We start from the raw sequence: 14,781 nt of genomic DNA on the forward strand, positions 1-14,781 counted from the left end.
TCGAGTGAAGTGTGTTCTGTATTTTAAAGAAATTTTCATTGAAGTGCTGTTGTGTCCCACAGCTGGCCAACTCAAAGGAATTTTTTACTTTTAAAGAATAAAAGAGCCTTGAGCCCTTGAGCCTGAAGAATGTCTGGTAATAAACGATCGCCCCAAGAGCAAATTGATGACCTTCATAATTTAATTTTTACGTAATAATTTATAACCACTGTTTAATTAAATATGAACAACACAAAATAGTTGGAAGAAGATTTATAGGAAAAGTTTAAGAACTAAAAAAAAATCTTAATCATTTTCTTTTTATTGCGCATTTCGTGATCCGAATTCAACCGAACGGGCAACGCCTTCGTGTGACAGACTGCATCTGAGAGCGGCACGATCTTCTTGCCATCTTGGTGCCACTTTAGTAAAATCAGACCTACTAGATTGAGTCTTCAATTCGGCCGCCGGACAGTTTTTTACTCTTTGGTTTTCTTGCAATTTGCGTTCAGTTATTACCAGCTCGGAAATGGATACAAGAAAAATTGCGGAATTGTTGAGGGCAACCATCGACCCGAACCAGCAACAGCAGGCCGAAGAACAACTGACACAGGTACATGCCCACGTGGTCCCTTATGCCGTTACCTGAAAACAGTTTAAAATTATATATTTTATAAATTTCGAAAGTCGTTTGATTCATCTTATACTCTTAACAGGTCCACAAAATTATTGGGTTTGCCCCTTCCCTGTTGCAAGTTGTGATGGCTAATGACATGGACATGCCTGTTCGTCAAGCAGGTAACATTTATTTGTCAGTCACTGAATTAGGTTTTACTAAAAACGTTGTACAAGAACTTATGCATGGTATTGTGTTAAGCGTTGTAGCCAACTTTTACCCGTATTGTTTGATCTAGGTGTCATTTACTTGAAGAACATGGTCACACAAAACTGGCAGGAAAGAGAGGTAGAAGCAGGCCAGCCTCAGGTGTTTCATATTCATGAGCAGGATAGGGCAATGATTCGTGATGCAATTGTTGATGCAATGGTTCATGCTCCTGATCTAGTTCGGTATACTTGACATATTTTATACATCATTTGAATAACTAAATAAATCTTTTTTCCCCCATAAAGTGTACAACTTGGGGTCTGTGTAAATCATATTGTTCGATATGATTTCCCTGGAAAATGGACCCAAATTGTTGACAAGATAAGCATTTATCTTCAAAGTCCAGACCCTAATGGATGGATGGGAGCTCTTCTAAGCTTGTATCAGCTTGTCAAGAACTTTGAGTACAAGAAAGTAGAAGAGAGAACACCATTAACTGAAGCCATGAATTTGTTATTGCCACAAGTGCAGCAACTACTTGTTCGGCTACTTCCTGATCTTTCAGAACAATCTGTGCTTCTCCAGAAGCAAATCCTCAAGATTTTCTATGCTCTAACACAGTATTCTCTTCCTATGGGACTGTTAACTAAACCCATCTTCACCCAGTGGATGGAGCTGGCACGTGCTATAGCAGATCGTCCAGTTCCCGAGCAAACTTTGTCAATTGACGAGGATGAAAGACCAGAACTTCCGTGGTGGAAATGCAGGAAGTGGGCCATGCATATCCTTGTTCGTGTTTTTGAACGCTATGGCAGCCCCGGAAATGTTAACAAAGAATACAAAGAATTCGCTGATTGGTTCCTCAAAACCTTTTCTGCCGGTATCTTGGAGGTAATGAATTAAATGGTACAGTTTTGCATGTGACGTTTAGTACAGTGTATTGTTTCATTCCAAAAAACAGGTTATGATGCGCACCCTTGATCAACACCGCCGAAAAGTCTACGTCTCACCTCGCGTTCTTCAACAGACTTTGAATTACGTTAACCAAGCTGTTGGTCACGCCTTCTCTTGGAAGATGTTAAAGCCCCATTCAGCAGCTGTCATCCAAGAAGTTCTCTTCCCCATCTTGTGCTACACAGATGCAGATGAAGAGCTATGGCAATGCGATCCTCATGAATATATTCGAACCAAGTTTGACATATTTGAAGACTATGTCAGCCCAGTTATGGCTGCACAGACTTTGCTTCACACAATTTGTAAAAAGAGGAAAGATCAGCTTCAGAAAACAATGGAATTCCTCATGCAGGTAATTGAAAATGTTAACTAGCATATTTTACCTTTGCTACATTTTTTGTTGCTCATTCTAGGTACTCACTGCACCAAATGCTGATCCTCGGCAAAAAGACGGTGCACTACACATGGTTGGAAGCCTGGCTGACATTTTACTGAAGAAACCATTATATAAAAGCCAAATGGAGCAATTGCTTGCTCAATTTGTCTTTCCAGAGTTTTCCAGCGCTCATGGCCACTTGCGCGCTCGAGCTTGTTGGGTCCTGCAACATTTTTGTAATATTAAGTTTAATGAGGAGACCATCCTGGCTGAAGCCATTAATCTGACCCAACGATCTTTGTTGACGGATTCTGAATTACCTGTGAAGGTACGCACATCTGTTTCTTTTATTTTGTGAAGGATTCGAAAATATTTTTCTTTTTCAATACCAGGTGGAAGCTGCAGTGGCTCTTCAAATGCTGTTAAGTGGCCAAGAAGAAAAAGCAGAAAAATATGTTGAACCACACATTCGACCAATTACGCTGGAGCTCTTGAACATCATTCGAGAAACAGAAAATGATGAACTGACAACGGTTATGCAGAAAATCGTATCAACTTACACCGAACAGCTTATGCCTGTAGCTGTTGAGATTTGTCAGCATCTTGTGACCACTTTTGGCCAAGTCATTGCCCACGACGAAGAGTCAGACGAGAGAGCCATCACCGCCATGGGGCTGCTCAATACAATTGAAACACTGATTGCCGTCATGGAAGACCACGAAGATGTGTTGACCCAGCTAGAACCCGTTGCGCTGCAGGTATTTAATGCGTGGTGCCAATTATTTCTTGTTTGTCCCTGATTTTAACATTATGTGTCGCTTCTTAGGTTGTTGGACTGATTTTCACGCAGTCAGCTATGGAATTCTACGAAGAAGCTCTTTCTTTAGTCTTTGATCTTACCAGTAAAAAAATCTCTGCCGACCTTTGGAAAGTTTTGGAAATGATCTATCAAGTGCGTTGTTACAAGTTTCCATTAATTTCTTGTGCGCTGATTGAAGTTTTTTTTTTTTCTTTCAGGTTTTCGAAAAAGACGCCTTTGACTACTTTACCGATATGATGCCCGCTCTTCATAATTATGTCACTGTCGACACGGAAGCATTTGTTAGCAACCCAAACTATCTTTTGGCTTTGTTTAATATGTGCAAAGCTATTTTAACTGGTGACGCCGGGGAAGATGCTGAATGCCACGCCGCCAAGCTGTTGGAAGTTATACTGTTGCAGTGCAAAGGACGAGTAGATCAGTGTATCCCCTCTTTCGTTGAGCTTGTTCTATCTAGGTTAACTCGTGAGGTGAAAACATCTGAGCTAAGAACCATGTGCTTGCAGGTATGGGTTAAATTTTTACCTTTTCTTACGTAAGTTTCACCTGCATTACATAATTTTATTCCGTTGCCTTAATAGGTTATAATCGCTGCTTTGTATACAAGTCCTAACCTAGTTTTAGAGACGCTCAAGCGACTCCAGGCAGCCATGGGTGATTCTTCCCAATCACTGACTTCACACTTCATTCGCCAATGGATTCATGACACCGACTGCTTTTTAGGTGAGTTTTATTTGAATGTAAAAGACAGACAAAAAAATGTGAAACTTCTTACCCTTGATACGTAGGTCTCCACGATCGTAAACTCTGTGTGTTGGGAATGTGCACGCTCATCACGGCTGCTCCATCTCATCCTGGCCTTGTTGAAGAGTGCGCACAACAAATTGTGCCATCTCTGCTATTACTCTTTGACGGACTGAAACGCGCTTACGCCGCCAAGGCAGCTGAAGAAGAGGAAAATGGCGACGATGAAGACGATGATGATGAAGAGTGTGAGGAAGTGCTCAGCTCTGACGAAGATGATATTGATCATGATGGACAAGATTACTTGGAGCGCCTGCAGGTATTGAAAAAAAAAATCTAGTGAAGCATGCGCTTATTTTGTGACTAATTAATACTCTAAATACTTAAAGGAAAAAATTTCGAAAGCCTCTGGTCAGTCTCCATTTCCTATCACTACTGTCATCAAGGATCTCCCTGGCGACGAGGACGATGAAGATGGTGACGACGAGGACGATGATGAAGACGAAGAAGAAGAAACAGCCCTTGAGGGTATTTAAATTTTGTTTGATTTTGCTAAGAAGAAACAGTATTGAAATATTTAAAAATTTTCTTTTAGGTTACACTACTCCGTTGGACGTTGAAAATTGTGAAATAGATGAATATATCATTTTCAAGCAAGTACTAGAAGAAGTTCAAGGTACTAATCCCGGTTGGTACAACGCTTTGACTGGAGCTCTGACAGGTGATCAGCAAAAAGCCCTAAACGACGTAATTGTTCTTGCTGATCAACGACGCGCAGCCGCTGAAAGTAAGCGGATTGAAGAGGCTGGAGGTAAGAATTTCCTAGATTTGTGTTAATGATAATCATAAGACAATTTTTTTTTTCTCTTTTTTTAAATTCTTCAGGCTACAGTTTCAACCAACAAACGGTTCCCGATTCTTTTAATTTCGGAGGAAATGGGTCTACTTCACCATTTAGCAGATGAATGTTTCTTACTAACGTTATCGTATAATTCCTTATCAATATGGTTCTATTTGATAACATCCGTCACTATCACATTTATTGATAGCTGTGCTTTGACCTTTTTTCATCAATGCCTGGTTTTCTTATTGAATCTGTCTGATTAGGTTAAATTGCCCATTTGTTTTGTTTTTTTGGTTGCCTTTTTTTTGGAGGGGAATTTTTGTGTTGTGCATTTAGGCTTTGCTTGGGAAGGTTAATCTAACTGCTGATAATGCGCTCTTTGTAGGAAGTAGGAACACTGAATAGTTCGATACTTTCTATTCTCATCAGTAGCAAAGCCTAGTCATCCATTCCCTTCCTCCTTCTGCTTGAACCGTGTATCGTTCCGTATATCGAGTAAAGAACGGTGATGGATATTCAAGAAAAAATTACAGCTGAATGATGAAACTTAATAAAAAACTAATGATGGAACGCAAAACACGCGGATGTTTATTTTTTCTGCACATGAAAATTTCCATGTTAAAAATCGTTTGAAATCAAAGTTGAAAAGAGCCATTCGTTTTTTGTTGTATCTGATTCGGATGTTATTTCAAGCATCGTTCGAAATAAACCTGTTTTCCCCAATTAGGTTCAAAACAAGATTGTGTTATTTTTAAATATGATTTCAAAGTAATTTAGCTTACCGAACCAACATATCCCCCTCGCATGGATTTTTGGACGTTTGTTTCGAATAATCGCCGGTTTGTTTGAAGTACTTCTGCAGCTTCTTTATTCAATGGATCTTCTGGATTGGGTTCCTTGAAAATCACACAAGAACAGTGAAATAAAATAACCAACATACATCAATTCTAGGGAATTTAGGACTACTAATAACAAGATGGATTTCAATGAACTGAGAAAAAGAGCTCACCAGGAAAAGGTACTGCAGACCATAAATTATGGAGTTGATTGTTAATACTGGCTTCCAGTCTTCTCGTAGAATGTTAAGACACACATTACCTTCAAGGTCAATGTTCGGGTGATACACCTGTGTCTCACACTTCACTTTGGGTGGTTCATGAGGATAACCAGGACCAACTTTGAAACTAAAAGAAAATTTCCCTCCTCTGTAAAAACCCTGTAACAGAATAATTATAAAAAAGTTTTATAAATCAAATAAATATTTTGCATTTCATAATACGTAATACCTCATCTGGAGAAATGATTAATTTGAAGTTCAGCAAGTCATCTTGGTCAGGAAATTCCATTTGACAAGTCTTGGGTAGATTTAACTCATTAATATCTACGAGACATTATAACAAATATTAAAATAAATGGAACACGGGTCACAAGGTCAGAACTTGTTTTTAGTCAATAGACCTTTGGTGATACGCAGCTGGGCAGCGGATGCTTTCTTTTGATTTCCTGCCCGACCTGGAACTTCATCTTTCTTTTGTTGTTTAAGAGAAAAAAGCTTAATCATGATGTCGGCTCCACAAATACGAGATCTACAAATTTGGGAAAACTTAACAGGGGTTTCCTTCTTATATTTACAGAGGAACCAGTCTAGATTTTATTTGGCCCAATACAGAACAGATGGGAAATTTTTGCTGATTGAGAGGACTAAACAGCAGACTGTTGGAGAAACGTCAAAAACAATTCCATATAAATTTTTTTATGCTGCCAGAAATCCAATTGATACAACTGATTTTTTTAAATTAAAAATAATATTAAATACTGTTAGGTGTAAATTTAGTTATGAATAGTAATTAACAATTCATTTTTCTAAAGTCAATAGGCCTACCCTATTTTTGAAATGTGAAAACGCTGCACAAAGAGAAATTTCTGCTTGGGAATTCGAGGGTACGAGGGAGTCGATAAACCGACTGTTAGCGTTCAAATTAGACACGTGAATTTTTGTCTCAATAGAAAATAATACTACACTTACACTTTAGAGTGTCATCTTGGTTGAACCTGATAAAAATCATCCAACAACTTCGAAGAAATGAATGGGGCAGTGACTAAGTTTAATGGAGACTCTGAAGCCAATAATTTGAATGCGAAAGAAGAAATAGTAGATTTTAGCGGGAAAGGACTCAAGTTAGATACGGAAGCCGACGGTTTGTTCTGATTTTATGTTTGCTTTATAAATGGGATTAAAGTTCTTTTTATTGGAATTTTTCAACAGCCCAACCTATTGTTAATGCAATTCAGGCTGCAAAAGGTTTGACAGGTCTCATCCTTGAAGGAAACACTCTTGGTGTTGAAGCCGCCAAGGCTATTGCCAAAGCATTAGAATCCAAACCAACCTTCCAGAGAGCACTGTGGAAAGATGCTTTTACTGGCCGGTTGAAAGATGAAATTCCAAAAGCTTTGGTAATTTGATTGTGGTGCATGTGACGATTAACAGTATTAACCACCGTTTATTTAAATAGAGTTTCTTAGGAGGAGGACTCATTTTGGCTAAAGCTAACTTAATTGAGTTAGATTTGAGTGATAATGCATTAGGTCCAGTTGGTATGGAAGGTCTTGTTCAGTTTTTGAAAAGCCCTGTCTGCTATTCTCTAAAATGTATAAGATTAAACAACAATGGCCTTGGAATTTATGGTGGACGGGTAACTAAAATTCCATTTATTTGTAATCATAATACTGCTACCTTTTACTTTAGATGCTTGCCCAAGCTTTAAATGACTGTCTTAAAGCCAGTAAAGAGGCTGGTTCTCCATTGAGTCTGAAAACCTTCATTGTTGGAAGAAATCGACTTGAAAATGAAGGAGCGATTGCTCTGTCAGAATTTTTCAAGGTCACTGTTTTTTTTATTTTCAGTAATTATTTAATTATTTTAATTACAGCATATTTGTTTTTAGGCAGTTGGAACCTTGGAAGAAGTCCAGATGCCTCAAAATTTTATAAGACATCCTGGTATTCTCGCATTGGCCAGTGCGCTTGTTTATAACCCTGGCCTGAAAATTCTTAACTTTAATGATAACACGTTCACCTGGAGAGGATCACAAGCTGTTGCAGAAGCTCTTCCAAAATGGCAGCAATTGTCGGTTATAAACTTTGGAGACTGTTTGATCCGTACCAAGGGGGCTGAGTTCCTCGCCAAGGCATTGTCATCCGGACATGAGCATTTAAAGGTAATTTTTGTTGATGTCAATATGTTTAAATTCCTTAATATGGCGTTTCGTAATTCTACATCTATGTATTAATTGGATCGTACTTTAGGAAGTCTATATGGATCATGGCGAAATCAATTTGAGTGGAGCAAAGCTATTGGCTAATTCTTTAAAAAACAAAAAAATGCTTAAAATATGTGATCTAAACGGTAATCAGTTCGGTGAAGAAGGATGTCAGGAGCTCAAGGATATCTTCAGTGGCTTAGGTGAAAAGGTTTTGCTGAGTTTAAGGTATGAAAACCATCAATCCAATATGCTTTAAAATTTGCGATCTCATTTCTTCTTTTTTTCTTCTAAAAGCGATGATGAAGGTGAACCAAGCAGCGAGGAAGAAGAAAGTGAACAAGAGGAAGAGAGTGGCGACGAAGAGAAAGAAGAGAAAGAAGTAGAAAAATCTCTCGATCATGTGTCTGCTTATGACACTTTGCATCAACTTAATGCTAATCTGGCTCAGCTAACTGCAAACGAAGTCATTCCGGTATTCAAAAGATTTCTTAAATCGTTTGTAATTGAATGTTATTTTACGACTATCTTAACAGTCGACAGTGGAGGCACTACTTGCTGCACCCACTTTGGCTCGCTTCAATGGGTTAGGTGACCAGAAAAGCTCATTGATTCTTCAACATGTCGACGTAGGTTCGCAATACAAAAAATTGTGTGACCTCATTTGATAGATTTTCCGTATTTTAGCGTTTGATTGCTGCCAAGCCCGATGCATTATTTGCCGTTTACGCTGAGGTCATCATGAAAGTTAGCTCGACCGTCAATCTGAGATCGGAGATATCTTCAGTCGAAAATGTTCAACAGTCCGTTGATGCGATTCTTAAAGCGGCTTTCGAAAAGGCCAAGTCAATGGATAAGATGTCTGTTCTTGATAACACACTGCTAGTGTACATGGGTATTCTAAAGGTAGTTATTGACAGCCACATAATTGTCTATGTTTATGACAGAATTATCTTATTATTGAACATTTCTTTTGTTAGAGTGAAGATAAACAATTTCGACCCACCTGGCCTCTGAGCGGATTCTTTTTGATTCTGGAACGCATCCTCACCGTTGATCCCAATAACATTCCACTCAGCACTCTACAATCTTTGCAAACCTTCTTCACACAGTAACAACATTTATTTGTCAATAATATATAATAATAATATTTATTTTAATGTATAAACTATCTTTTCTGTGCATAGGCCTCATCCAACTTTTGACATTTATAAAGAAGAATCCGATAGGTTAAAGAAAATTCTGAACAAGTCTTGAAGAAGAAAATGGAAATCTTTATAACTCACCTTTAAACGCTGCGTGTTCTTTCACGGATGGTGTGTTAAATACGTTTTTATTTGTTTCATCCTTCCCAAGTACAATAAATGTTTCAGACGTGGAAGCTGAAATAATCAAATCATGCATGCTGTCTGAATGACAGTGTCGCTTAGGTTATTTAAGAATAATAGGTCCTCCTTACCTTTCCGCCCCTATGAAGATTAAACTAGAGTATGGATATGCCTTACTTCCTTAACCCTAAAATTAATGAAATATTTAGGACAAGCCTTTCTCACTTATTCAAATTCGAATTAGGTCTGCCTGCCAGTTGCGCCGTTCGCAGTAATCAAATTTGGAGAAACGCAAGAGTTGATCCTTTTAGTGGTCAATCGTGGTAATATGGCGGCTAAACACATGTACTGCTTGGCCAGATTTATTTAAGTGACTGTTTGATTAGAGAAACGGACTTTAGGGAGGAACTCTTCACAAGGATCTTTCCAAACGCAACTTCCTTAAACCGTAATTTATCCTACATTACATGAAAACTGTCGGTATTTAGCTTTATTAGATACTACAGGTTTCCTGGAACCTTTCCTTCTCTAAAAAGTAAAAACTTTATACAACATCAACATATATGATATATATAGTGACGAGTTTAACCTGGTATCTCTAGCGTTGGCCGAATTCTTCAACCATAAGGGGAAAAATCTACGTACCTCAACACATCCTTAATAATTAACTTGGCAGTCCACATAAGAAAAATCAGTTAAGTAACGTTTACTTTGCGCATCTCTGAAGAAATTTCTCGCTTCCACTATAACGAAATTTTGGGTGATAACTGTCAGTTTCTGTTTCAGCAACAAAGCTCACTTGTTAGATTTTTAATAATGGTTTTTTTTTCTACTTCCGTTTTTCTCATTTCTGTCAGTTGTTTAGTAAATATTCATCTGACGCACAAAATAATCACATATTCGTGATCCTCGTCAAATTAGTGGTAAAGCTCATGTTTTTTTTGTACGTACGCGTACTTCCGGTTTCGAGAATTATCCTGAAAAGGATATTTTCAGGAAAAATCTCGATTTTGATCAAATTCTGGATTTCGTTTAAATTACACCTAATCGACCCCAAATTTCACGTAGATCACGAATTTCTGGTTTATCTTGTCGACAGCTCAATGGTTAAGGAGCTATTGCTTACTTCCGGAATACTTCCGGAAAATTTGCATGAAACTAACAAGTGAGCTTTGTTCTCTGTAGAGTTCTAAAGATTCCATGCTAATTTAAGCAAAGAGAAATGGTCTTTTTGATTACTTTTATGACTTGTGACTATCTAAGGCCAGTCCTTTAGATATTGAGTTTTGAACGTGTCAAATAGATGGCGTGAAAGAATGTTGTTTGTTGTGTCACATATGGGCTAATGGCGGTTCGTTGTCAAAAGTTCAGCTACACCTATCTTCTTCGAAAATTAGTAAATTACCAATGAATTCGCTGGTAAATTGACTAGATTTCCTGTGCAATTTGTTTGGCATGTGTTGTTTACCGAATATGTGTTTAATAACATCATTATTTCTCCTCCATTTCCAGGAAAAAATGTGAAAGGTGCATGAAGCCAGTACCGTCAACTATTGTGTTAAAAATCCTGGTATCCTACAGAATATGTCATCCAAATGACAGAGTGGTAACAACCAATGCTAGCTTTAGTAAAGTATTGCTGGAACATAGTCTTCTCATCTTTTATTAGGATTCATCACTATTATCGGCTGAATCATTCTATGGGACTTGCCAGATCACCAACCCAAGCATGGACCAATTTCTCATTCCATCTTCTAGAGAACCTTACATAACCGATTGGACCTTAGTGTGTAAGTTTACTTGTCATGTCACTGAATTTATTTTGTTGCAGTCCTACATGATTTAAAGTATTGTTCTGCACTTATAAGTCTATCTAATGTTTAAGTTTAATTATTCTTTTAGATCATAGACATCAAGCACATTGATGCCACAAATTATAGACAAGGTAACTTTATTTTTTATTTACAGGTTTTAGGTTTCTAATGTAGCATGATTGACTATGAGAAGTCATGTTGTTTGAAGGAAAAGGACTATACAGTTGACAAGGTTCTTTGCTAACCCGTTGGCTGCTACCCTTGAATCTCCCTGTTTACTTCCTTACACAGGTCCTCTTGATTTGAGGTACTACTTTCTGTTGCTACAACCTTGTTTGAATATTATCCAAATAAATGTTCATTCTGCTTACAGGGTAATCCTTCGCTACTGATCACACTCACTGGTGAAAACCGACGAGAGAATGCTGTAATTCAAGACTGATACATTGTGTAGTTGTTAGATAAATGACAAGCGCATATCTGGGCTCCCTTCTTTTCTGTGGCCCCGTTTCCCTAACTAACCACTAACCAACGCCCGCCGGTGGTCACTCACCCGCTGTGAAACCAGGAGGAGGGGAGGGCTCTGGTTGAACGGGGACTTGGAAGGCGCATGATCCGACGAAAACTTTTAGAGGGTCATGAGTCTAACCCGGAAGCCTAGTATGACTAATCGCTCCCCAGTAAAACTTGCCTCGCACTCTTCTCTCTTCTTCCATTTCCAGGTAATCTCCCTGGATCTACGCCGACACTGCATGTGCGAGTTTTAGCAAGCAATCCGCCACCCAATTTGACAAAAAGTGATAGTTTGTTTTCACGGAAATTTCGTCACACGGTTACAAAATTTCTAATTCAACAATCTCATGTAGAAATTTGCATCTAGTCTACTGGTACAAATTGTGATTCTTTAAGCTTGATTAATTTAGGTGATGTGTTAAAAGCAATTGTGGGTAGCTAAACAATTGAACTAATCCACTTTTTCTGAATATTTTGGTTTTAGATCACTTTGTTGTTTTTAGATTTTCTTGTGATCTATCTTCAAAATATTCTGAAAAAGCGAATGAGTTCAATTTCTAAGGCTACTCACAATTTTTTAACACATCTCCTAAATAATCAAGCTTAAAGAATCGCAATTTGCACCAGTAGACTAGATGCAAATTTCTACATGAGATTGTTGAATTAGAAATGTTTTAACCGTGTGACGAAATTTCCGTGAAAACAAACTATCACTTTTTTGTCAAATTGGGTGGCGGATTGCTTGCTAAAAAGCCTCGCACAGAAAAAATTGACCTGAACCGGACGCTCTGTTTAATGAATTGTTTATTTTGTAAGTGTTTCAGAATAAAAATGATTTTTACATATTAGTAAGATGGTTTATTTATTAAACAATAAAATTTACATATTACAGATATTAGTGGGGAAATGGGGGTTTAAGGAATAGATGTTGGTGGAAGTTATGGTTTAAGGAATAGATGTTGGTGGAAGTTATGGTTTAAGGAATGGATGTTGGTGGATGTTATGGGGTTTGAGAAATAGATGTGGTTATATAGGTAGGTATATGGATGTGATATACACAGGATTTTATTTCTACCTTATTAAAACAAACCACGACTTCTTCTAGTTAATGAAAATCAATTGCCCCCTCCCCAATCTCCTCCTCGCTGATTTCCCAATCGCGAAGACATATTTATTATTTGTTCAACGTAAAAATTCCCCGTATTACTATTTTTTGTCATTCTCAACATAAAAACGGTTAACTTCATAGACGCAAATAGCAATTAAACAAAATACTGAATGTAACTTATGTAGCACAACACCAGCGATTCAACACAAAGGAACTTTTCTGTTCCTTTTTCAACATATAAACGGTTAACTGCATAGACACAAATAACAATTAAAAATGGATGTAACTTTTGTGGACAACACCAGCAGTCCGGCACCAAGGAACAGCAACAGTATAACTCGATGCAAAAAATCTTTCACCAGTATAGGTTGCAACAACATATGCCATATTGGACAGCAACATCACTGCTACGTAAACATAAACCTATGACCAAAATGAAATTAATGTTTAATCAATGGAAATTTTGTATAAATTTAAAAAAATCACTTCAAATGGAGTTCACCCAAATATTCTATGGCAACACTATCTGATAACTATAGTTTAAACAAAAATTTACATGAAACTAGATTACTCATTTAAGATTTCAATACAAATTCATTTGAAATTTGTAGTGCTCTGCAGCGAAACAAAAACATTCTTCTACAGTATCTGCCTATCTTGTTAACCAATTCCCCTTAAACAATCCATAACTCAATTTACATATGATCAAAGGAAAGAGCTGTTGACATGATGAAATCCCCAAATGTTAAAATTAAACAATGTAAGCAATTATAGTAGTCCAAGCATGATACTTCCCAAGTTAGAACTTATAATTTTTATCAAATTACCATTTCAAGGAGTCTTCTTGCAGTTCTACTAGATGTCCAACATTTCGGCAACCACAATGCAGCATGATCCAGCGTCAACTCAGATATACCTGATCCCAGAAGACTTGAAGCATGGGACTCTCCCACACTCCAGGACAACATCAGCACCAAAGACTGCATGCAACAGCTCAATTTAATCACACCTTTCACTGGATGACTGCAACAAATCCATGCGCACATTAGACTGCAACAAAGAAGCGCAGACTTCACCTGGCTATTGAAAAACAAAAACAAGTTACTAACAAGGAACAGAATCTCATGTGACAAAACAAATCAACAGAAGTATGAAGTTAAACTATACAATCTCTCAGAATTACCTTGATAAATCTTACAAAGGAATTTGTAGTTGTCAAGTTTTCCAACTTGAAAATAACAAATGTAATCCACATTTCCATAATGGTCTTAACTCATAATTGCAACAGAGAAGCAAAGACCACTACTCTCTAGTAATTAACTAAATCTGTAGCGATCAACTATCAGTTGAATGCAAAATATAAAAAAAACAAAACAAAAAAAAAACACAAGATTTCCCAAGTAACAGCCAATAATATCAATCAAATTACCAATTCAAGAAGTTTTCCTGCAGTTACACTTGGGATAGCACCAGCTCGATAAACTGCATGCAGAAGCTGCAACTCAACCATGACTCGATCACACCTTTCACCAGCTGGCTGCAACAAAACCACGTTAATGATACTACAGCCATGAAGCTCAGACTTTGCCGTGTTCTAAATTTCTGCAACAGTTGAGCAAAGGGATCTATTTCCGACCTGAAAATCAACTTATAAAACCTATTGCACTATTGCAGGGAGATTCTCAGATTGATCAACAAAATTACTTTACTAGCTCTGAAGTGTTTCTGCACGCGATGAGACGTACAGTACAGCTAACAATGGCCGACATTTCGACAAAATGGAAGCAGTTTCGACCCACTTCATCACATTTGGCCAAGTGAAATTATATGTCAGATTGCCTGTAAATTCAGACAGAGACGTCAAAGATTAATTAAATTTAAGAAATCCAAACTAGTATTACCGATTACATTTAATGGCGGAAAATGTAGATCGACACCTCAATTCCGTAATGAATTTGGAAGACCCTTTCTAGTCAGCATCTCGAAAACAAATGGCAATTATTTCTTCCTCACGAAGACACTAGCGTCACCTAGCGGATGGGGGGACAATCACAATCTGTTCGATGATCTTGGAGTGAATCTATTGACATGTGTTGTATCCAAATCTTTCCGCGCCCAACAATTGCGGTTGAGAAAGCAACAGGCATTTTGTGTTGTGGACATATTATAAAATTGTGGGTGTTGTGTTCGTTTAATATTATTGATTTCTTAAGTT

The 14,781-nt window shown here is 37.6% G+C and overlaps 3 protein-coding genes and 2 long non-coding RNA genes across 11 annotated transcripts; 3 read left to right on the forward strand and 2 right to left on the reverse strand.

Annotated features, from left to right (window-relative positions):
- The first annotated feature begins 3 nt into the window (after positions 1–3).
- Positions 4–5,120, forward strand: LOC124199920 (importin-7-like). Its single transcript, XM_046595968.1, has 15 exons — positions 4–136; positions 358–592; positions 696–777; positions 894–1,047; positions 1,111–1,696; positions 1,767–2,111; positions 2,173–2,463; positions 2,528–2,893; positions 2,962–3,087; positions 3,153–3,461; positions 3,537–3,678; positions 3,744–4,018; positions 4,089–4,227; positions 4,295–4,510; positions 4,585–5,120. Exons 2-15 carry the CDS (start codon positions 509–511, stop codon positions 4,662–4,664), a joined length of 3,195 nt encoding a protein of 1,064 aa, XP_046451924.1. The 5' UTR covers positions 4–136; positions 358–508; the 3' UTR covers positions 4,665–5,120.
- LOC124199922 (NEDD8-conjugating enzyme Ubc12) lies at positions 5,103–6,279 on the reverse strand. The gene is made up of 5 exons (XM_046595970.1): positions 6,002–6,279; positions 5,830–5,924; positions 5,553–5,759; positions 5,326–5,439; positions 5,103–5,253 (listed from the first exon to the last, which is right to left on the reverse strand). The coding sequence occupies exons 1-5, from the start codon at positions 6,102–6,104 to the stop codon at positions 5,227–5,229; spliced, it is 546 nt and encodes a 181-aa protein (XP_046451926.1). The 5' UTR covers positions 6,105–6,279; the 3' UTR covers positions 5,103–5,226.
- Positions 6,280–6,462: 183 nt separating this feature from the next.
- LOC124199923 (ran GTPase-activating protein 1-like) lies at positions 6,463–9,199 on the forward strand. The gene is made up of 11 exons (XM_046595971.1): positions 6,463–6,741; positions 6,810–6,997; positions 7,057–7,236; positions 7,290–7,424; positions 7,489–7,761; positions 7,850–8,031; positions 8,101–8,278; positions 8,340–8,432; positions 8,491–8,709; positions 8,784–8,914; positions 8,991–9,199. Exons 1-11 carry the CDS (start codon positions 6,627–6,629, stop codon positions 9,058–9,060), a joined length of 1,764 nt encoding a protein of 587 aa, XP_046451927.1. The 5' UTR covers positions 6,463–6,626; the 3' UTR covers positions 9,061–9,199.
- A 1,332-nt stretch (positions 9,200–10,531) lies between these two features.
- LOC124199924 lies at positions 10,532–11,261 on the forward strand. Of its 2 annotated transcripts, XR_006877076.1 has the most exons (4): positions 10,532–10,550; positions 10,644–10,737; positions 10,801–10,921; positions 11,100–11,261. It is a non-coding gene; the product is annotated as an uncharacterized LOC124199924 (long non-coding RNA). The 2 variants fall into 2 exon arrangements; XR_006877075.1 differs by lacking the exon at positions 10,532–10,550 and having other exon boundaries at positions 10,557–10,737.
- A 1,293-nt stretch (positions 11,262–12,554) lies between these two features.
- On the reverse strand, positions 12,555–14,579 carry LOC124199925. Of its 6 annotated transcripts, none has more exons than XR_006877080.1 (5): positions 14,475–14,579; positions 14,276–14,405; positions 13,996–14,213; positions 13,394–13,646; positions 12,555–12,989 (listed from the first exon to the last, which is right to left on the reverse strand). It is a non-coding gene; the product is annotated as an uncharacterized LOC124199925 (long non-coding RNA). The 6 variants fall into 6 exon arrangements; XR_006877082.1 differs by having other exon boundaries at positions 13,996–14,223; XR_006877079.1 differs by having other exon boundaries at positions 13,996–14,202; positions 14,271–14,405.
- Positions 14,580–14,781: the final 202 nt, after the last annotated feature.

Source organism: Daphnia pulex, chromosome 8, assembly GCF_021134715.1.
Source record: "Daphnia pulex isolate KAP4 chromosome 8, ASM2113471v1".
NCBI classification, from domain to species: domain Eukaryota; kingdom Metazoa; phylum Arthropoda; class Branchiopoda; order Diplostraca; family Daphniidae; genus Daphnia; species Daphnia pulex.

Excerpts from the sequence above, each read along its gene's own strand:
- LOC124199922 (XM_046595970.1), bottom strand. The coding sequence starts at position 6,104 with ATGATTAAGCTTTTTTCTCTTAAACAACAAAAGAAAGATGAAGTTCCA. Across the intron at positions 5,925-6,001 it reads CCAGCTGCGTATCACCAAAG|ATATTAATGAGTTAAATCTA; the intron begins GTCTATTGACTA and ends AATGTCTCGTAG. Across the intron at positions 5,760-5,829 it reads TAATCATTTCTCCAGATGAG|GGTTTTTACAGAGGAGGGAA; the intron begins GTATTACGTATT and ends ATTCTGTTACAG.
- LOC124199920 (XM_046595968.1), top strand. The coding sequence starts at position 509 with ATGGATACAAGAAAAATTGCGGAATTGTTGAGGGCAACCATCGACCCG. Across the intron at positions 2,112-2,172 it reads CAATGGAATTCCTCATGCAG|GTACTCACTGCACCAAATGC; the intron begins GTAATTGAAAAT and ends TGCTCATTCTAG. Across the intron at positions 2,894-2,961 it reads TAGAACCCGTTGCGCTGCAG|GTTGTTGGACTGATTTTCAC; the intron begins GTATTTAATGCG and ends GTCGCTTCTTAG.
- LOC124199923 (XM_046595971.1), top strand. The coding sequence starts at position 6,627 with ATGAATGGGGCAGTGACTAAGTTTAATGGAGACTCTGAAGCCAATAAT. Across the intron at positions 6,742-6,809 it reads GTTAGATACGGAAGCCGACG|CCCAACCTATTGTTAATGCA; the intron begins GTTTGTTCTGAT and ends ATTTTTCAACAG. Across the intron at positions 7,237-7,289 it reads TTGGAATTTATGGTGGACGG|ATGCTTGCCCAAGCTTTAAA; the intron begins GTAACTAAAATT and ends CTTTTACTTTAG.